Source organism: Denticeps clupeoides, chromosome 7, assembly GCF_900700375.1.
Source record: "Denticeps clupeoides chromosome 7, fDenClu1.1, whole genome shotgun sequence".
Classification (NCBI taxonomy): Eukaryota; Metazoa; Chordata; class Actinopteri; order Clupeiformes; family Denticipitidae; genus Denticeps; species Denticeps clupeoides.
The window spans coordinates 7,583,444-7,605,643 of NC_041713.1; the positions used below are offsets into that span (position 1 = coordinate 7,583,444).

Sequence of the window (22,200 nt, forward strand, 5' to 3'; positions counted from 1 at the left end):
GAATTATAATCCACGTAATAAAAGGCATAATAGAATTTCCCTGGTGGGCAGGAATCCACCTTGCCCCAAGTGAAATGGTGAAACACCTCTTGGCACGGCCTTTTTTTTTTTTTTTTTGTGAATTCCTCTGTCCGACCTGCATGCATTTCTTATTCTCATAAGAAATGCAACAAGTGGATTACTTGAAGGGCCCAGAAGTTGGATGGAAATTTAGAAAAAGAAAGGAGCGGCTGGTGAGGTGTAATACTGAAAAAACACACACAAAAAAATCAAATCAAATAAATAAATCAAATAAAAATGTCTAAAAACCAAACCAGCCTAAACGAAAATAAAAGCATGGTGTGTTCAGCCAGTTACTATCACTAAATAAGTATGCTACGTGAAAAAAAAAGTGAAAATAGTATAAACGATATCAGCCTGTACCCTGGTTTTACACAGCCTGGATTGTCCTGGCAAAAAAAAAAGCATGGCATTTTTACTCTTTTAAAGGGTGAATTATATTTCATTTATTGCTAAATTACACTTAGCATTAAATACACTTTTACTTAGTTTTTTTAGATGACGTTTGCCTGTCGGCTGATGAAATTCAGTTGTTTATCTGGCGTCTTTTCTTGATTAATGAATCGTTTCAAAAGGCACAAAAAGTTCATCCCGCAGATACAGTTAAATATGTATTTCTGGTTAAATACATACGACATTTTAAATGACGAGAACAGGAAAAGTCACGGGACATTCTTGAATGTTACCGAAATGGGAATTTTTAGAAAGCGGCCACGAAGCTGCGCTCCGTTTGAAATGGTCGTCGTCAGAAAGCCAGAAGCTCCGGTGGCAGCGGGCGTTTTTTTATTAAATGCGGCATCATCGTGCAGCGTGGTGTTAGGTATAAAGGACAGAGGATTTATTATTATTATTAATAATAAATAATAATAATAATAAAATTTCCCAGTAAACAAGGCGCCGTGCCTGCTGAGGTCTTCTTTTCTGTTTATTCTGGTTGGAATAAGTAAGAGGGGCTCGGAGAGGGGGGTCTCCGGGCGGTCCCCGGCCTGGCAGCGGGAGCGGCGCTCCGGAGGAGCCCGGTGCGCGGCGCGTCCTGTCCGGCTCCGGTGCGCGGCGCGACGCGCTGGAATTCGGGTGCCAGCAGTGTATGTGTGTGTGTGTGTGTGAGTGTGTGTGTGTGTGTGTATAAGACAGACAGAGAGGGAGAGAGTTCCACTTCGTTCTTTAAATCGGTGCCAGTTTAACAGGAGCGGGCCTGCACTCCACAACGGCGATTGATCAATTCGGATTTCCCCCCCAATTAATCACAAACCACGTTTTTCAATCAGTCTGCTCCGCTGTAATGCCATTCGAATAAAAGCAATAAATATAATCACTTAGATAATGCGGCTTAATTTCGTTCAATTAGCTAATAAACGGCGGAAATGTGCACGACGGAAATTAATTATTTTAGTCTGCTGAAGACATTTCGTCTCTCGTTGATAATCGTTTTTTTTTTTTTTTTTTGAAAATCGTTCGTTGTTGCAGCCAAATGTATAAAAGGAGCATTTAATGCTGCTACAATGGGACTTTACAGATTTAACACGTATTAGCCCAATATTGTAGACTATATATATATATCTATCTTTTTTTTAAAGGAAATTGGTAATTAGTTATAGAATTCAGTATAAATTGACTCGTGTGTGTTTGTGAGAGGGTATTAGGTGTTACACCCGAGTAGATGCGGTGATGTCGCCCTGCAGGAGATCTAGATAATAAATAAATCTGCCTAACATCTCTGGCCTTATTCCGGAGACCAAGCCGCCTGGACAATGGCAAATAATAATAAGAATAATGATGATGATGATAATAATAATAATGACATTTTAAACGCTCTTCCAGGTCTCCGTCCGCCTGATCTGGCTTCATTACTCTCCAACAAGGCGTGAAGAGTGTGAAATATATTCTCCTCGTCTTTCCGCGGGCTGTTTGCTGTTAAAAGCAGGAAGGCGACGGGGCGGCGAGAGAAAGTTTCACGAATTACACGATTTAGGCCCGTTCGGTTCAAATTTGATATAAACTGGTGTGTTGCTTTTTTTTTAAACGCTTTTAAATTTGACAGCAGTTATATTGAATGTTTGTTAAAAATGACTCTCGGACATTTTGCTCTATTAGTCTGTATGCCGTAAGACATTTTCGATATTTGGTTTTTGACCCGCGTTGCATTCTGGGAGGCGTGAAGCGCGCGCGTTCCCGGTTCCCGCGTCGAGCCATGCCGAGGAGCGCCACGTTTTTACCTTTAAAAGACACGTTGCGTTTCGTGTCACGGGAGCCTGCGTGGATGTACAGTAGCAGGAGACGCTAGTGGAACACGTGACCCGCCCTGCCTGAAATTACACCTGTTTCGCCCCACGGAGGACGCGTGACGCGCACAAACACACACACACACACTGATCAACAAGGACTGGGGCCTTCACACACTTCAGATTCACCATGAACAAAAACAAAAAAAAAGCCCCTTCTGCAGGAAATACAGTACAGTGTTAAATACAAAGAACAGTAGCAACGATGCAACTCCATGTACAGGTAGACTGTGGAGTGACGTGGAAAATGAATCACGGCCAGAACGGCCAAGGATGAGTGTTGCCGTGGAGCGGCGGCCGGAGGAGATGCAGCATATCATGGAAAATGCCCCCCGGGGCGAGCCTGCCCGGCCTTGTGTTGGGTTCAAAGTCGGCCCGATACTGGACTTTTTTAGCAAAATGTCAATTATTGATTATCTAATTAGGCGATTATCTCTAGAGTTTCCGGTGCCGGGTTTCCAACACGCCGTTCCTTTGTTCTGTCGAGTGCTGGCCGACCGGCGTGGCTTCGCGCGTGTATCACTGCTCGGCGGGATTCGCGATGTTCGTTTTACTCGAAGATGGCATTTGGTGGTAGCAGTCAGTCGGACAGCATTGCATGTAAATAAATAAATAAATAAATATATACACACACACACACACACACACACACACACACACACACACACACGGTGGTATGGATTATCTGATCAGTGTAGACCAGCTAACAGCCACTCCATCCCAAAAACCGGAATCCATTCTGCTTTCCTTCTCCTGGCCAAGCGTGAGAATTATGCGGCCGCATATCAACTTTCCGCAGGGGCAACATTCACCTCTTTGTCCGGTGTGGCGGCGTCGCCGGCTAACGGGTCGACCCGAGGAAGTGGTCGAGACGAGCGTTCGCAGCCGGGAGCCAGTAGGCCGGCGGCGCGTTTCTGCAAGGGCCGCATTCATAACCAAATCTCGGCTCGCCCCAGGTCGCGCTCCTCAATTTGCATGGCCTCCGAAACGGCCCCGGAAAAACAGGTGGCGCATTTACACGCGGAACTGGGGCCTTGCAAAGTGGACGTATTCGTTTTGGAATTGCGAGGACGTACCGACAGCTCGGCGCGGGCCGGCGATTTGGAACCGGCGGCGCCATTTGCACGCGTTTCTGCTCCGACTGGTGTCGGGACCTGTTTGAATGGGGCCGCGTTTGCATGCGTTTGATATCCTATCTGGGCCTGAAAGAAGTTGTGGGTCCGAATCTCGGCAACCCCGCAAAATGCCGGCCGGCGCCGGGAGACAACCCGGAAAACGGCGCCTCGGGACGGCGACCCCTCGGCAAAAACGAGGCTTTAACGTTTCTCAAGCGTTGGCTGGCTTGTTCGCCGCCTTGGCGCGCCGCGAATTATGTCACCGTACGATGCTTTGTTTCGCCGTGTTTTCGCACCGTCTCACATCGGAAATGTAGTTGCCGCGGTGAACGGCGTGTGATGTTTTACGCTGACCCTGCGCTCGAGGCCGCGAATTAAAATGGCGACGTGAGCGATGTTGCCTGGTTACCGTGGGTTATTGCGGTTACGCTTGTTGCGTGATTGATTTGATATTGATTTTGTACGGCCTTGGCAGGTATGGATCGCAGCCGATGCGTCGGGGGACTCCGCAGCCGGCGTGTCCCAGAACGCTGGTTTTTACGGCCCGTCCCCGTTCTAATCCACCGTCCCTTTGGCCCGCGGGTCCGATAACTCCGCGTTTTCTCGGAACGAGGCGAGCCCGCGTTGCGGTGCGTCCCCGAACGATACGGAGAGGAGGGAAGGAGAGCGCGAGAGAAAGGGACAGAGAGGGGGACGGAGCGGCGTGCCCGGTCCCCCCCTCCTGTCTTTGTTCGGCTGGGAGCAGCTGCTGGTTGTGGGTCTGGTGGGATTTTGGAGCCTCACATTTCTCTCGCCACCCGGTGCCAAGGTGGCATTACACAAGTGGCACGAGAGAGAGAGAGAGAGAGAGAGATGGAGAGAGGGAAAGAAAGAAAATGGGTATGGTTATTGGGCGAGGCGGAGGGCCGTGCCGGCTATGGTGGCAAAATCAGAGGCGCGGTGGCTGATGGGATTGGTTGCGTGAACAACGCATGTTCCACCTGAACTTTGCCTCTCTGTCAGATAGGAACTTGTCGATTTGGCAAATTGTGCACCGTCGGACTGGACTGCGTACTCCCGCTCGCCCCCTCCCTCCCTCGCTCCCTCCCTCTCTCTCGGTCTTTCTCTCCGTCACCAACCCCCCTCTCTTTTCCCCTCCCTTTCAGCTCTTCAAGCTAAGGCATTGGCTGGGCTACAGGCATCTTGTTGCCAAATAGGTGGGCCCTACTAGCGCTGGCAAACGCTCAGGCAATGGTTAGGGAATGAGCGCGGCGAGAGAGAGAGCGAGCGAGCGAGCGAGAGAGAGAGGGAGAGTTGGAGAGAAAGGGAGGAAAAAAGAAGCAGCACTTGGGTTTGCCAGCGGCCGTACGCTCTCGTCCAACATTGATTCGGTTCTCTCTGTTTTTCTTTTTTTTTTTTTCTCCTCCTCTCTCTCTCGCTCTCTCTCTCTCCCCATATTCTGTGCTTTGCAGTCGTCAGAACCCCCCACCCCCCCTCCCGGCCTGCGTGCGTGTGTGTGTGTATGCATGTGTGTGTGTCTCTCTCTCTCTCTCTCTCTCTCTCTCTTTCTGAGTCTTGCGCTGGACTCACAGATCTAAGGCAAACACCAGCACCAATTACGCTTTGCCAAGGATTTTTTTGAGCATCGTTTTGAGAATTTTTTAACATTTTTTTTTCTGCCTGGAAAAAGCGCAAAAAAGTAGCGCGTGTATTTTCAGGGTGCCGTTTCCAGTATCTTTTTTTTTTTCCTCCTTTTTCTTTTTGAGTTTTTTTTTTTTTTTTTTTTTTTTTTGTGCTGGTAATACCCGCCTATTTTTTCTTCACCAATTTTCATCAGTTCTGTTCCGAAATTTGCTGTATCTTTTTTTTTCCCTTTTGGAGATCTACTCACCTTTTTGCCCCAAAACAAAGCTAAAATGTGTGACTTTTTGTAAACCGGACGTTTCTCCACGTTCGTTCTGCGCAAATTTCCTTTTGGTAATTTTTCCAAAAATTTTTGGTGAGCCGAAAGCATATTTTTTTACCCAACGTCGGAGAAAAAAACGGCAGAGAACTGGTGCGGGATATTCTTGTTCGGTTTTGAGCAGCGTGCCAAATTTAGGATGAGAGTGCAAAATGGTAACTACCATGCCATTCGTGTTCATTTGTGTCGCTACTGTTCTCTTTATTTTTATTTTTTTTGTTTTAGGATTTTTTTTTTTTTTTAAACTAAAACGCAGAGAGGAACCCCGGCTGTGTGACACGAGTGAGGAGGAGAGAATGGCCGGGCTGCTGCTTTAGCGCCGAGGCTTTAACAGGGGTCTTGTGATGGCAAAATTGGCGCACGAAGGTCTGGTGCATGGCAACCCTGGCACAAGGGTGCTGTGGCGAGGTCTGGGTATTGTTGCTATGTGTGCGGGGTGAAGTATTATTGGATGGCTGAATGAGTTCGGTGTTGCAGGACGAGACCGCCAGCCTTCTTGTTTTTTCTTTCTCTTTGATCCCCCCCGCCCCCCCCTCATTTTTTAAAATAAGGCCGATCTTACCAAAGCGACGTCTTTTTATTCATCGATTGCGTTCTGTAATTTAAGCCTTGAAATACGCTCAATATCTCTTTTAACAGTCGAAGAATATGGTGGGAAAGGGTTTTTTTTTTTTTTTACAATTTTACATATTATTTGTTTCTACAGTTTCCTGAAGAAGAATTATTTGTTACTGTTTCTATTGCTGTCTTTATTATTATATATATATATATTTTTACTGTGTGTGGTTTTTTTGTATGTTGGTTAAATGAAGTTATTGGGGGATTTTTTACCAATGTTTTTTTTCCCTCAATTCTCCTTTTTCTCTTCGGTTTCCTCTCCGTCCTCCTGCAGGATGAATTCCATCCCTTCATCGAGGCCCTGCTGCCCCATGTGCGCGCCTTCTCCTACACCTGGTTCAACCTGCAGGCTCGCAAACGCAAGTACTTCAAGAAGCACGAGAAGCGCATGTCCAAGGATGAGGAGCGTGCGGTGAAGGACGAACTGTTGGGCGAGAAGCCCGAGATCAAGCAGAAGTGGGCGTCTCGCCTGCTGGCCAAGCTCCGCAAGGACATCCGGCCCGAGTTCCGGGAGGACTTTGTCCTCACCATCACGGGCAAGAAGCCCCCGTGCTGCGTCCTGTCCAACCCCGACCAGAAGGGTAAGATCCGCCGCATCGACTGCCTGCGCCAGGCCGACAAGGTGTGGAGGCTGGACCTGGTGATGGTCATCCTGTTCAAGGGCAGCCCGCTGGAGAGCACCGACGGCGAGCGGCTGGTCAAGTCGCCGCAGTGCTCCAACCACGGCCTCTGTGTCCAGCCCCACCACATCGGCGTGTCCGTCAAGGAGCTGGACCTCTACCTGGCCTACTTCGTCCACACGCCAGGTCAGTGTTCACACCGAGAGAGAGAGAGAGAGAAAAACAATATGTATAAAATATGTACTGCGTGTGTGTTTGTGTGTGTTAGACAAGTTGTGGTCTTGTAGACCGGTGGTCTTTGCTCACATAAAAGTGTCACGTTGTCAGACTCCCTGAGGGAATTCTGTTTGTGGTGTTGGGTTGTGTGAGTGCAATGAAAAAATCACATACACACGCACACATGTACACACATATTTGTGTGGCCGTATGTGAAGAAAGTGCTTGTGCATTTTATTTTGCTACTGCAGTTCATGTGTTTTTTTTTTTGTGCAGTTCTGTATGTGCAGGTGTGTGTGTGTGTGTGTGTGTGTTTTTCTGTGATGTTGGCCTGGTCGCAGCCTGCATTAAAACCTGTGTACCTTGCAAGTAACTCACCTCAACCACACACACACACACACACACACACACACACACACACACAAACAAACAGAATATTGCCATGAATTTACGAACACAAAATGAACACTGGTAAATGTTCGGGGCAGAATTGTCAAACTTCATTTTTATGTCAGCATATGACAACATAAAAATATTTTAGGGTTTTGCACTATTATGGGTATTATGGATACTATGGGCGTAAAATTCAACACCTACAGTAACAACAACAACAAAAAAAGCAAAACAAAAACACCACCACAAACAACAATACCAATACCAATAATAATAATATTTTAAAATAATAAATAAAGTTGTTATCATCTATATCGCGCAATGTAGCTTCTTATGAATATACTGTATGTATATATTTTGAATAGATTTAAAAGCACTTGGTGGTCCGGTTCCTGTTGCTAAAACAAAAAGATGCTCAGAGACGCAGCTCTTAAAAAGGAGAAACTGGATTTTTTTTTTTTTTTTTTTCATATGTGGGTGTGACGCTGGAATCTTTCCCCCGAGCGTTCCCGTTCGGCCCACCACTGGCAATTAGCGGCTGCCCCGGCGGAGCTTTGACTCCGGTGCTGGGCCGCTCACCGGGGAAGGGAGCCCCGGCGCGGAATGTGGAAGCCAACGCCACGTATGCCGGAGGCCTTCTCAGGTTGTGCGTAAAAAAAAAAAAATCACCAGGCCGCCGCAGCTGCGCCCGAGATCCTGTCGGGGTCGCCGAGACGGGTTCAGCCAAGGTCGCGTGTCATGTAGGATCTGTGGAATATAGGTCGCCAGGGCCCAGTGTAAACAAAGCCGGTTTACCGCGCGGTGCCTTTTTACCGCGCAGTCCACTTCCTTGGCAGGGAAAGAACCGGCGAGAGACAGACAGGAGCGGAGAGGGGAGAGAGAGACGGGCCCGGCGCTTTCTTTTCCCTGCCGCCTGTCGCCGCGGTGTTCACCCGTGACTTTTCACGCCGTGGTGTCATTTCTCTGATGTTTTATGGTGCCTTGCATTGCTGAAGTTTTTTTTTTTTTCACAAGATTATTATTCCTTCGAATGTTGTTTAAAAAAAAGAAAATGTGATGAAAGGTCGAATTCAGGGTCACGAACTGGTGCCGGTGAGTTCGGCGCGCTGGCTGCGGCCTTCGGGCCTTCTAGAAACTTCGATTCTCCGCCGCGTCGTTGCCACTCGTAAGGATTTTAGATCGCCCTGCCATTTCCTACGTACGAACACACAAACACACACACACACACACACACACACACAAAGCTCTCGCAGATTGAGAACATCTGCTTCCCGGCGATGTTCCTTCACCGTAGCGCTCTGTTTATGAATAGCTGGCGCTGCGTGGTGGTGCTGCGAAATCGATGAGCATCATCGTCGGAGGGCAGCGGGGAGGGAGGGGACTTGGACGCCGTTCCCGACTGATCGGATCGGGCTCAGGTCGGGACGACATGATGAAGAATCGTACATGTATACATTTCTCTCTCTCTCTCTCTCCGCTGCGTTTGTCAGCTTGACGAATGGCCGTTCCAGCGTATGTCATATTTGGATTGCGCCGCATCATACGGCTCTTATTATCATACAGTAATGATAAAAACATGTGTTTGCTTGCATCTTTCCAAAAAAAAACCCCCAAAAAAACCTCCTCCTGGCCGAGGAGGAGGCAGCGCCGCGCTGCTGGCGGCGGGCGAAGCCGGCGGCCTCGGCCGTGCCAAGTTCGGGAGGAAAGGACGAAAGGGAACGCGACCCAGCTGTAATACGTCGCATGCCGTCGGAAAATATGAAGAGCGGAGTGTGAATACGGAGCACAAAGAGACGAGCGGAGCTAATGCTGTCTGTCTAAATGCTTCTTTTTTTTTTAAAGAGAAATAACGGCGGAGGAGGTGACAGTGGTGCGCTGAGGGTGATATCGGGGCTTTTACACCATGGTTTCATCACTTAAAAAAAAAAAAAAAAAACATCTAGAAGCTCGGAGGAGATATTGGAAAGCGTCGGGATTTCTTTTGGGGGGGGGGGGGGGGGGGGGTGGAAAGTTTGCGGTCCCAAACTCGGCTCTGTTCTGGTGTTTGTGTTTGTGTGGTGAATCAGAGGGCTTAGTGTCAAGCAAACTCAGACAGCAGCCAGCCTGACGTCACACTGAAAATCAAATAGAATAAATCAGAAACACTCCTCGTTAAATATGCGAAAAATAGGGAATTTGTAGCAGGGAATCACACAGTCGCATAACTGGAGAAAAGTGCCAGAAGCAAAAACTTGTTATCCCGTATGTGCTAAATACATATTATGACTATTCTGAATATTCAAATCTGAAATTTATAAGAAACAAACTAAACAAAATCAGACGAATCGAAGAAAATCTGCAGTGACTTTTTGTATTGTGATAACGATTATTCGAACTGGAACTAGAAACGCACACGCATATTTTTTTAGTTTTCCATGTGCACAGAACATGAGGACTCTCTGGTAAACAGATTATTGCAGGACAATAATGATTCTTGGGGAATGTAGAACGATGGGCTTTTTGTTCTGCTTAAGGGATTTGGAGGGAATGTTCTTGCCCGTTTCACACGAATGTAAAATCTTGGCTCTTGAGGTGGACTAATCCCACTGCGTGGATGTTTACCGAGTGTGCACTATATTCTCTGCAGGGAATTTCAAAAATTGAAACCTGACCTTCTGTTAAAATTGGTCGTTGTTAACAATGTTGGCATTACAATTTTTTTGGTCAAATAATATTGTAAAGTAATTTTGCTATGAATTTGGTGACTGTATCAGTCCTCCAAATTTTTTTTTTTTTAATGTCTTCTGATCACATTCACCTTTTATCACCATTATAAAAATTATTTTCTATTTGTATGAAATGTTTTAGGAAAATTGTCTTTGGAAATAAAATTGTCGAATTGATGCATTTGAAACCTAATTAGGGAAAAGACTGAATGAATTGAATTGAACACCGCGTGTGGAGTGTTCACAGCTAAAAAAAGAAAATACACCTGTTCATGCTGAATAAAACCCAGGGTGCGAAGGAGCCGAGTCAGAACAGACGCGTCTCGTCTCTCCTTTTGTCCAGGCGCCAGGCCCGGGGAGCGCGTAGCGGAGTGGCGCGCACGGCCGGTGGGGTGGGTGGCCCCGCTCGCCTCGTCCCGTCCCGCTGGAAGTGGGGCGGCGAGGGAGGCTTTTCTCCGCTGGCAGGCGCGGTGGTGGCCGAGCCAGTGGAGCAAGGCCTGCGAGAGGGAGGCCTGCTGGCGAGCGATAGAGCAATTTAATCTGCCGTTCCCCTCCACCGCGGTAAAAAAATGGCCTCTAGGTTCAGTTGTTAAATATATTGATAATAAAAATATATGTATTTTCAATGCATTAAGTCTACTACAAATAATAAAAATTAAGTGTTTTTTATTTTAAGCATTCCAATAATTGGTTTATTTGTGACAATGAGTACATTTATTCTGTCGGCGTATTTTTTACAAAATTTTCAATCACAATGTAGTTTGTATATTATTTTAGGTCATTTTACCGTTTTAAAATGATGATTGGAAAGCACAGAGTTCTGCATATTGCATGGAAATAAAGACGGTGCGAATCGCCTGGATTTAAACAAAAGGCAGAAGGAGGGGACGGCTCGTAGTAGTGGCTGCTTGGCAGGGCTGTATGGAAGGTGGCAGCTTTTCCACCAGCCCTACAGTCTCTGCCAACCCCTCTCCCTCTGATCCTTTCTTTCTGTCTCTCTTATTTTAACCCTCTTTTTTCCTCCCTCTCTCGCTGTCTCCCTCCCTCCCGTCCCAATTTTTTTTTTTTTCCTCTTCCCGATGAACACATTCTTCACAGAGCCGTGCCAGCACCACCGCCATGTCTAACACTTCTTTTAACCGACGGACACGAAACTCAACAATTTTATCCGTGTGAAAAATATACCCCCCTTTTTAAGCGGCGCTCGGTTAAAGATTCTACACCACGTGCTTTTCCACGGAACCGCGGCCCTTTTAGATGTGGATTCTGACTGTTTCTGACTGTAAATGTCCTCCTTGAGTGACTGAGAGGGTTTTTGCCGGGTCCACATCAAAATGCATTTGGCGGTTCAAGTTCTAGACTAATTTAAGCCAGGAGAGACATGAGAGGCTCCAAATTTTGGCCAAAATTAAGAGTATTATTTTTTTTTGCTGTTATACGGCATTTCTGATCACATTTACTTTTTGTTTGTGATTTATAATGATTTATCTATTTATTTCTTTTTTATTAATATTATTTATATGCTGTATAGTAACTGTGCTGGCTTTGGATTCGAAAGTGTCCTAATTTCGGTCCTACCTGGAATGCTACCAGAGTGAAGGGGGGACGGCAGGAGGGGTGTGAAGGGTGTGAAAAAAAATGAAACACAAGCCTGGATATAAAAAAAAAAAAAAAAATCTATTTAAGCCCAGTATGTCACTGAGCTTGATAAATAGTTTTGGGCCTCAGGCAGAGAAGACAGGGTTCAGTTGGTGGGGGGGCTTAAACTTGACAAAAATCGTCACGGCGACAGTGTGGCCCGGCCGACATTGGGCACACCGCAAAGGCGCAGCGGGTTCAAAAGACTCAATAATGATCGGAAAATGAGGCCCATTATTGAGGCAGAGTAAACAGGCTCGTCTACGTGTGAAAAGGGCCCATTCATGGAGGCGCAGGAGCGGGGCTCCTCTCGCGCCTACAGGGGTGCCCCCCGCGGCCCTCGAGGGCCGGCCTTTTGTCCGCCGAGGGCAGCTCGGTGTAGTCCTCCGGGGAGAAGAATTGGATAGGTATATTACCGTGGTGCCGTTTAAAAGGGGGATGACCACCAGCCAGGGCCCTGCTGTGGGTGTGTGTCTGTGTGTGTGTGTGTGTGTGTGTGTGTGGGTGAGTGAGCGAGTGAGAGATCTGAAGTTTGCCCCTCGCCCTTTCTGACACTTCCTGCTTCCACTAGCAAGGTTTGGTTATTAATATACTGCACTGTGAATGTGTGTGAATATGTGTGTGTGTGTGTGTGTGTGTGCGAGTTCCCGGATGTGTTGAATCCTGATCCCCGTCCTCTCGGGGCGTGCTGGACAGCTCGAGGACGCTGGGTGTAAACTAGGTGCTAATGCCTTCTTTTTCCTTGTTTTGTCAGTGCAAACCTCCTAATTAATGGCTCTGGAATAAATCAATTAAGCCGCCGTGTCTCTGCGCAGCTGAACAGCGAGCAGGAGGAGGAGAGAGAAAAAAGCGAAGGAGGAAACGAACCAGGACGAGACATTAGATTCGCAGCGTTTTTAGCTGAGGAGAAGTTGATCAGGAATCAGCATGATGAAACGCTGCCATGGAATAAATCATTTTACTCCGTGATATACACGCTATGTATGGGCGGGGTTTCGGTCTTGGGGTGGGGGGGTGCGGTATTCCAGCTTCGAGGCTGCCCGCTGAATTTCTGGACGACTCGGATGCCCCCTCGCCGCAACAGCAGGCCTGGGCCTCCGCCGGTCCGCAACGCCCTGCGGCACCCGCCGGGCATGCTGGGCCGTCTCTCACCTTTCGCTCGGCTCCCCTCTCTATCATCCACCTCGAGCCAAACTGGCCCGGCTCGCAGCAGATTAGAGAGATTTCGACACCACCCCGGATTCCCTCGCCTCGTCCGTGTCCAGCTCCTCTCTTTAATTTTAAATGTCCCCACATTTGGCGACGGGAGGGGCTGTTTACCGCGGTTGGCATACGAATTTAATCTCTACATTTTCTGCAACGTGAATAATAACAATGTCAAGATGGTTTTTTAAAAAAATCTTGTTTGAGTTGAAATGGGCCTATTCTCCTGCTTTATAATTATTTTTCATCTCATATCACTCATGTGCGCATTGTGACATCAAAACTTTACCAACATAAGTTTATGTGAACGTCTCTGTGTGGAACACAATCAGTATGTTTTATTCCATTTCATTTGACTGGTCAACTACGTCATGCCACTCAAGTTTTAGGGACAATCCACACCTTGTAATTCAGTCCAACAACGTAGATAGCGTACTGTGCACATCGACGCTCTCACGTTAGGTTAAAACAACTACTACGATACTATTGTAAGCAAAAGGCAATGCGCACCTGTAGCGTGAATTTTTACGTTACACGGCGCTAGAGCTGAAGGATGTTGAAATTTTTGGCCCCCCCCCGGTCGTCTGTCGGAGGCTTGGCCGTGAAATTGCCCGACACTCCATCTTCCCCATGCTGTCTGTTTTCTGTTTTCTCTGCAGACTTCATTTTGGGATCGCGGCACCCTCATTATAACTGTCAACTGTCATCGCGTACGTGCTGCCTGTAATTTTCAGAACGCTTGGGTCCCCCCCCCCCCCCCCCCCCCGTCATCCTGCAGAAGCTCATATTATACTCCATATTAACACGCCCCCATCGTCATTACCATAGTGTTAGGTGTTTCATATGTAAAAAATGGGGTTTAATAAATGCCTTTTCAAGGGTGCATTACATTTGCGAGATGTAAGCGGCATGTCAGCACTGAGCTTCGTGCCCCCCCCCCCTAAAACTTCCAGGTCCACAGAGAGCGCTCTTCTGAACCCCTCTCCTCTTTGAAAACATCATCTTGGTAAACACGAACCTGCCCCCCCTTTTCATTTATTTTCTTCAATCGCAATCTGTTTCGCCTTCTTCAAAGTGGGCGCGCTCCCCCGATGACAGGAAGTGCGTCTGCGTGCGTGCGCGCACGCGTGCACATGTGCGTCGCGGCGCGAAGGCGGCCCACAACAAACAGCGCCCGTGACCGAGCATATGTGAGCCAATCCGCCGGGCTCCCTCGGCCAGGCGCCGCACCTGATCCGCGCCCTGCACCTGACGCCTCGGGCTGCCGCGCCAGACGCGGCCCCTGCCCGGCCCCTGCGGTGGGCTGGGCCTCCCAGACCGGGGACTCGCCTGACGCCCTGCTCCGTGTGAGTGGGTGCCACTGGAAGGCACTCACTCCTGCTCGCTGGTCCCTGATCAGGTGCAATCTGTCACTGCCGCACAAAACAATAAAGCTGTTTTCAGGAAAGCTGGGCTTCTAGGGAATGATGTCTACTGTTATAAATGCCTTAGAAATTTCCGCAAGTAGGGCCCAGTGAAATCCATTTTATTTTTTCTTCAATTCCATTCAATTTTTTTGCTCAAATTCCGTTTCTTCAATTTGAATTCTTCTGAATTCCATTTTTTCTTTTATAAACGTATTTATTCACTAATGCCTGTGTGGTTTTGAGGTGGATGGGAGAAACGAACAAATCCAATATGACAAATCACATTTATTCATTGTTCTGCAAAGTGCTTAGGTGTTTCCTGTTTGTAAATCGTAGTAAATCGTTTACGTGTAGATAATATGTGCATTTCATCACTTCAAATTTGAAATCAACATAAAAAACCCACATAAATAAACATTGGGAAGACCTGGAATACAAAAAAAAGTTGTGCCCACTTTAATTATAAACTGGAACCATGATAATACAATCATGTTTGAATCAGCCGATTCTTTTGCATGATCAAAAGTGTGCTGGCATGAGCGGCTTGCACTAGTTTGCTTCTTTTATCTGTTTCTGATCTGAGTTTTGACTAAGTAGTCGTCACTTATGTTCTCACAGAAGAGTTGTTCTTTCGATTCGTAAATCGAACCGAGATGGAACCGAGAGGTATGGATTTGGCACTGACGACCTCTTTTCCATAGCTGACCACACGTTTACATCATGTTGGTCTGTGTAAAAATCCCGCCTCAAAAGGCATGTAGTGGGCTTCAGTGGGCAGAAACACAAATTATATTCAATTCCGAATGTAATTTTTTCTTCATATTATTTTACAATAATAGTTTTCTACTACGGATTCCATTTCATTTGTTGGATACCATGATTCCGTCCACGTTTTTCACATAATGGATATCATAGAGCCCTAAGCTAGCAAGATTTGCATTAAAGTCAAAACATTCTTTATAAATAATCTGAATCAGTTATTCATTATTCAACACAAGGGATTAATTACTTGATTTGTATCTTGGTCAAAGTCTTCCAACATGATTTTATTGTAAACATTTGTTGTAAACACAAATTAATTGTAAATATCACCATCCAACAAACCAGTAAAAATGTACAAATCTAGCCTGATGTAGACTAATGCTCTCTAATGGATGCCTTGGATCCATTTTATATGTGGGATCTAATGTACCATTTGTCTGTTTTGTATGAAAAATCTAACTATGATGAGGTCAGGGGTGAGGGGTTTCATGGGTGTCATTCTGACTGTTACATTTTTCCATTCCCTTCTTTCTTCCCCTTTTTTCTTACCCCTGTCTTCTCCTGACACGTCTTTAAAAATCACTCTCAGGGTAACATCTGTATCTGCGGTTTTGGCCCTTGGGAAACCTGAAGAATCCCTGTTTCAGCACGAACATTCATCATAGTTTGTCCTCATGCTGCCTCTCCGAGTTGATTTTGAGGAACATTGTACCTCGTGTAACCTTCAAATCAAGCCACATTTGCTTGACAAATGCCTCACTGCTAGAACTGAAGAGGTTCCCCAAGGCACTATGTAATGTACCTTCTCAAATTTGCCTTCCAAATTCCCTGAACAATCTTTGTTTTGAATGTAGATTCTTCCGTTCTTCTGCAGGCAATATTTGATGACCTGCCATTTGGATATATATGAATATTTTAACAGAAATTTAGTAGTTCAAGCAGTCGCATCCATTTTGTGGGTGAGGTTTCCCATTGCCCCGTGTTTGGAGGGAGGGGCTGCACCTTCAGCCCGGCAACCACAAAGGAAAGGCGTCTCTGTTAGTGTCATTGTGCAAAAGAGAGGCAGCATGGGCGATTTGTATCGTCGTGATGATGACACCGACGTTCAATTTATTTGGCTTTGCCTTTGTGAGACACATGCTTTGCATTTGACACAGCGAGTGGGAAGTAATGGTCAAAAAAAACATTTTTTTACTGGGTATACCGAGCATGCGGTATACGGAATTTTGGAATTTGTCTTCTTTTGTTATGAAGGATTTGCTTCTCCGAATCCAAAGTAACTTAATGCCCTGTGAAGCTCCCAGTCTCTGTCTCCCTTCTTCTTCCAGTGGCTCTTTCTGCACGTGATATTTGATAGGCTAATGCAAAACAAACCGTCTCAGATGATGCACACGTCTCTGTCCCAGAGAAGTTGGACGGCCGTTCCCGACCAGAACCCGAGACACTTTTCTCCTCAACGCAAGTTCTCCTCCCCTCTCTCCCTGTCTCGCTGGAACTGTCCTGGCTAGACCTCGAGCTGAAATGGCTTTTATGCACAGAGGCGCTTTTGTAGCATCGTTTTCTTTTCACTAGGTGTTTGTTGAAAAAGAACAGCGTATACCCCTTTGCTGAAGGTGCGAGGTTGCCTACATTCCGTCTTTCTTTCCCACTTTCCCCCCCCTTTTTTTTTATGAACACTCGTGTCTCACACACACAGTCTATCACTTTAGGACAAAGCCTCAGGGCCTCGTGCTGGAGCCGGAGTTTCTGTCTGCGGCACCACCCTCTTCATAACACCCCCCCCCCCTCGCCCCTGTTTTTTGGCATAGCTTGACCACTTCTGCTGGAGTCCTCGCTCATAACCCAACACACACATGCAGACACACACGCGTGCGCAAACACACACATGCTCGCAGGCCAGCTGTACCGGACGCGGCTGTGGCGTCTGTGACATTTCAGAGGAGGACATCTGTTCAGGGCCCAGTCCCTGCCCTTTGCAAGCTAGTCACACACGCGCACACACACACACACTTAGCATGCTAGCCGCTGCTCGGGCCTCTACACATTGCACCAAAAGGGCAGCGGTGGCAGAGGGGGCCGCAGGCTACTGCGTGCAAATGGGGCAACTGAGGATTTAATTGGGCCCATTCACCTTTGGTGAGGCACCACTCTTGACTCTGTACATCCCAAGAGGAACCCCTGACTTAATTATTTGTGGGTTTTTTTTTTTTGTTGTCCATTGCTCACACGCACACACAAGGAACAATCCACATGCTAACCAAAAAAAAACAACTGAACTGCGAGAGCGCGTTTTTATTATAGCTTACTAAAGTTTTACTAAATTAATTTCAGCCACTTATAAACGAGAGCTGTAGTTTCCGCAGCGATACACCCCTCATCAGTTGGGAAACGGGCCCTTTCAGGCCCTTCTGAGTTTACAAGGAGCTGACAGCCTATTCTCAGCTCACAGGAGAGCGTTTTCACACACACACACACACACACACACACACACACACACACACACACACACACATTTACATACACACACGCACGCACGCGGCAGGCATGTGTGCACAGCGCCCTGTCATTACTGCAGCCTTGATGCGGTCAGTGGGTGGCACGGAGGCCTTTCATTATTGTCATTTTACGGCCACTTTCACTCTCTCACTCCTGCCCTCATCCCCCCCGGCTTCCACCCACTTCCCCCCTCCATCTCTCTCCCTCTCTCTCTCGCTCTCTCTCTCTCTCTCTGTCTCGCTTCTTTCGCTCCCTCCCTCCCTCCAAACCCACATCCATTTCTCTGGCAGTTGAAATGGGAGAGTGTTTGTTTTTAGAAGTGTTGGAAACTTTACCGCCACCATTCGCCCCTACCCCTTCCCCGAGGCAGGTCTCATTCTTCAAGTGTTTTTGGTTATGCTTTTCTGTCTTTCGCTTTTTTTCTTCTTCCTTTCGCGTTCTTTTTTGAAAGGGCGGGGCTCAGACGCTCCGGTCTAGATCGCAAAGCGCGTGAAACTCGAGCTATGCTTGCAGTGGTGACGGTAGGACGACCCTCGTTGTCTTTGCTCTCCTGCTTTGGGGGCGTTTGGCGCGATGCTGCAACGTCTCGCTTGTGACCCCATCTAATCTGCAGCAGCCGAGCGGGTTGCCATCAGCCACAGTAAAATAAAAAAAGAGCGAGAGAAACAGAGACAGCGGCGCTCTTCCACAGCACTGCTCCGTGGCTGCCTTACTTTTATGACGTGTTTGTGTTGCCCTGGAATTCGAAATTCCTCCTGAGCCAGAGATGAAAACATGGTGCTGATTGAGGTGAGTTTTTTTTTTTAGGGAGCGGGGAGAAAGTGGGGAGGAAGAAATATGTAAGGAGAGAGAGGGGGGGGTCGTTTGGGATGAGTTCAGCCAAGGACAGGGGGCAGGTAGATCCAATTCAGCTTTCAGACCCTGAACCCCTGCACTTCCCTGGGTGTGAAAAGCTGTAACTAAATCCGGCCCCTCCCCCACCACTCCTCACCCTTCCCAACTGGTCTGATGTTTGACGGGGTAAGGGGCGGTAAGGGGCGGAGCCCCTTTGCTTTCACTTCCAGGTGAGGTCAGGCTGACTTGTGTGCAAGGAAAGACTGCATAATTTGGCTGATCCTGTAGCTTCCAACACGCCTGATTTAAAAGGAGGGGAGATCTAAGATGGAGGCATGTGGAGTTCTCTTTATGGACAGCACATCTGGAAATTGCATCAGCATAATTTCCCATCAAGCCTAATCCATCACATCAGTGTAAAGAATAAGAAAAAAACGTCAGATTCTGCTGCGTCTCTATCTATGCCCGTTCATTGGCCATGAAGCTCACCAGAAACACGGCAGTTGGTAAGGAAGACCTCGATGGGGGTTAAGAGTTGCCGAGAAGCTGCAGTTCATCCCCACGTGGCTTCGGGTTCATCGTTGCATGAGCCTGTAATTAGCACGTCTAACTTTGTTAGGAGCTAATTTCATTTTTGGTAGAAACCCTGTGACCAGGCTGTGTAAATCCAGCTGCCTGCTGCATGAGCAAACAGCTTCTGTCAGCATGAAGATAAATTCTAGAAGGCCGGTGCCTTCTTTCGTGAGACAGGATTGAATTAAAAGGGAAGAGGCTATGAACCCAAGGAATCAAGGAATGCCTATTGGGATATTCACTCGTCTCTATTGTGCAAGTAAGCCTTGGAGTTGTTGGCATGTTGGCCGATGACAAGTCAAATGCACCTTGAGGGTTTTTGAACATGCAAATGTTGGTTTGGTAATTGCCTTTAGTGAAGAAGGGTGGAAAGCAAAGACTTAGTCAATGCACAATATCTCAACGTTCACTCATTTTCTAAATGTGGAAGGCAGACTGTGCCGTTAGATGTGATTTGGGCAAATTACTTGTTGCCAATTATATTGTGCACATGGCACCTAATGTTTTTGGAGTGTTTCAGGATGCTCCAAGAAACCACACGCAACAGTAGTACATGAAATCCGAGCCTGAAGCGCAACGCGACCAATCGGACCAGCTCGGCCCTTGTGTCAGACACAGCCACAGCCAATGAAGGAGAGGCTTGTTATAGCCTCCGGCATCGGCACAAGCCAATCGCGGGGAGCCAACTGTCCATCTGCGCTCCACAGCTCAGTGGGTCTCTTGAGGTCAGCACTCTGAAACTCACAAAGACATGTGGAATGCTGAACGGCCGCCAACACAAACACGCAGGCCTTTTGCCTCCGTGGGCCCGCAGTACCAACCTCTCATAGGCTGCTCTGCACTCCAAGGCTCTCTGGCACCAGAGGGGGGTTCGCATGTGTGGGGTGGGGTGGGTCCAACTCCAGGCAGGAGAACTCAACAGGCCCAGCAGGGATGGAGGGATCCGTGTTGCAAGATTCCCTCTAATGTGGAGGTGCTCCCTTGACCGAAGGCAGCATGTTCCTGTCCATATTCCTCTGCACTATAGGATGTGGAAACCCGATATTGACAGTTTGCAGGAACCCCAAAAAGCTTTGGTATGTGAGAGTATAATCATTAATCTGTAATTAATCTGTAATCTGTTTTATCTGGGCCAAGTTAATTATGTTATTATGGGGAGAAGTATATGACTTATTGGCCCAAAATGAGATAACCCCCACTTTAATTAAAACGCTTGGTGCATCGTGTTTTGGCGCCATCTTACATTTGTCTAGACCATTTTTCAGATGTTTATGTCCAATGCAAAACATGTTACAGCTACTGTGGGAAGTTATACAATTAACGGTTGTACAATTTTCAATTCAATTGAGTTTTATGATTGTTGAACCTGCTACATAATGTTTGCACCAAATGTCAGGACTTTAGAGGTGGCATGTGTCTGGACCATGACCACCCATCAGTCAGTCTTGACTACAGCAACCCTCACTCTTAAACTGATCCCAGATCTGTGCTGCATGCACATAAATTGAAGCCGACAGAACCGGTTGGCAAATACTTTTCGGACCAGGTTTTGCTTACCAAAAAGGACAAAAAAATTATAATTTTGAATTATAGGTAGAGACAGTTGAGGCTAAACAGGTTTCCACTCCTAGCCTCCTGTGGAGTGGGGGTTTTAACTGGTTGAGGAAGAAAAGAAAAGGGGGATAAAATAAAATAATAAAAAAAAAAAAACACATGACTCAGACTCACACCAAAGGAGAAACTTGGACGGCTGGTGCTTTTTTCAGTCATATTCAACAAAAACACATGGAGTAAAATGTAAAAACACCTTCTGAAACATAAAAACTGGGTTCAACGTGGCCAAGAAAATGTTCCACGTATCCTTAGTGCAAATGCCAGAAAGGAAAAAAGAGAGAGGGAGAGAGAAGGTTGGGGAGAGAAACTGTCCTCACATTTGCTATCAATTTAGCACACTGAAAATAAGCACCAGGTTTTCTGGAGCTGTATTGGGGATGAGGAATGTTTTTATATCAAAGAAGAAAAAAAAATTCAATCTGGGAGGAGGGAGGGGTGGGAGGGAGGAGGAGGTGAAGGATGAAGTGGAGGAGCAAAAAAAGGGAGGATAAGTTGCCATGTAATAATACCAGCTCGACTTCAGACGAGGGGAGTTCAGTGAGAAGGAGAAGTTTGTGGTGGGCGGGGCCTTGAAGACCGCAGAGTAACCTTTTAGGCCTCACCAATCAGAAAGCTTCTTTCGATTGCTGACTTCATACGCACACACCCAGATGTGCACCACCTTCATTTACAAACACCTGCACAAATGCCTGATGTCAAATGTCCATATACACACATACTCACACACTGTAATACACCACATGCATTATAAAGCACATGCGTGCTTCTTTCTCATTCCCTCTGTTTCTCACACACACAAACACACTAGCATTCTTTACCCAAACGCACTGGGAATTTTCTTTCCAAACGTTTGTCAGTAGGACAGTTCCCACGGGCGATTTAGCGGTTTGGAGTGCAGGTTGTTTTTGAAAAGCCAGGGAATATTTTTCAGGTTTTAATCTGACATATTTCCCTCCAGTGCCCTAAGTTGAGTGTACCGTGTGTGTTGAGTTGGAAAAATTTGGGCTTGCTGGCCGGGCCACTTGCGGTGAATGCAGCAACTTAAGGTGATCGGAACAGCACTAGCTCCATTAACAACAGGTCTTCTAGAACATAAAAAATATGTATTTGTGACATCTACCTGTCTATATGTCACCAGATTTTGATTTGTGTGTGTGTGTGTATGTGTGTGTGTGCAGTCGCTAGGATGGGATTTGGAATGCTGACCCTGTCACACAAAAATCTGGTGTGACGACTCCGGGCCTGACCGCACAAACAAAGGTGTATGCGACAGAGAGAGGGGAAGGAAATCGATTTGGAAGAACGAGAGAAGCGAGAGTCGGAAAGTGTGAGGAGAGAGAGAGAGAGAGACCAGATGTGTCTTTTGTTTAGGTTTGAACAGGGCGGAAGGGAATGGTGTGGGGAGTAATGAAACTGAACCATTCATAGTTGAATAGCTGAGTGTGTGTGTGTGAGTGTGTATGCGTCACATATATACTGTGTGTGTGTTTGTGTGTGGGAGGCCGTAGTCCTGCTATATGCGTGTGTGTGATTACCTACCAGCAGAAACCACATTCATTATCCTAATTATAGCGGTCGCCCTGGCAGCCCCAACTGATACAGTTTGGCGGCTGGCATCATTAAGAATTGTCCAACTCTGAAATGGCACCTTGGACATTCTTTGGATGTTGTCCAGACGTTCCCGCGATGTTCTGCAGCCGTCATGTGTGAGAGCTGTGGGATG

At 47.0% G+C, this 22,200-nt stretch overlaps 1 protein-coding gene across 11 annotated transcripts in view; it reads left to right on the forward strand.

Moving 5' to 3' along the window:
• nfixb (nuclear factor I/Xb) overlaps nt 1-22,200 on the forward strand; it is a 96,142-nt gene that overhangs the window by 24,497 nt on the left and 49,445 nt on the right. For 10 of the 11 annotated variants that reach the window (XM_028985701.1, XM_028985698.1, XM_028985692.1 and 7 more), the window contains one exon: nt 6,292-6,823. In XM_028985701.1, the coding sequence (XP_028841534.1) occupies nt 6,292-6,823 (532 nt within the window). Of the gene's footprint in view, nt 1-5,314; nt 5,555-6,291; nt 6,824-22,200 lie in introns of those variants that run through there. The other variant, XM_028985697.1, reaches the window with a different exon arrangement.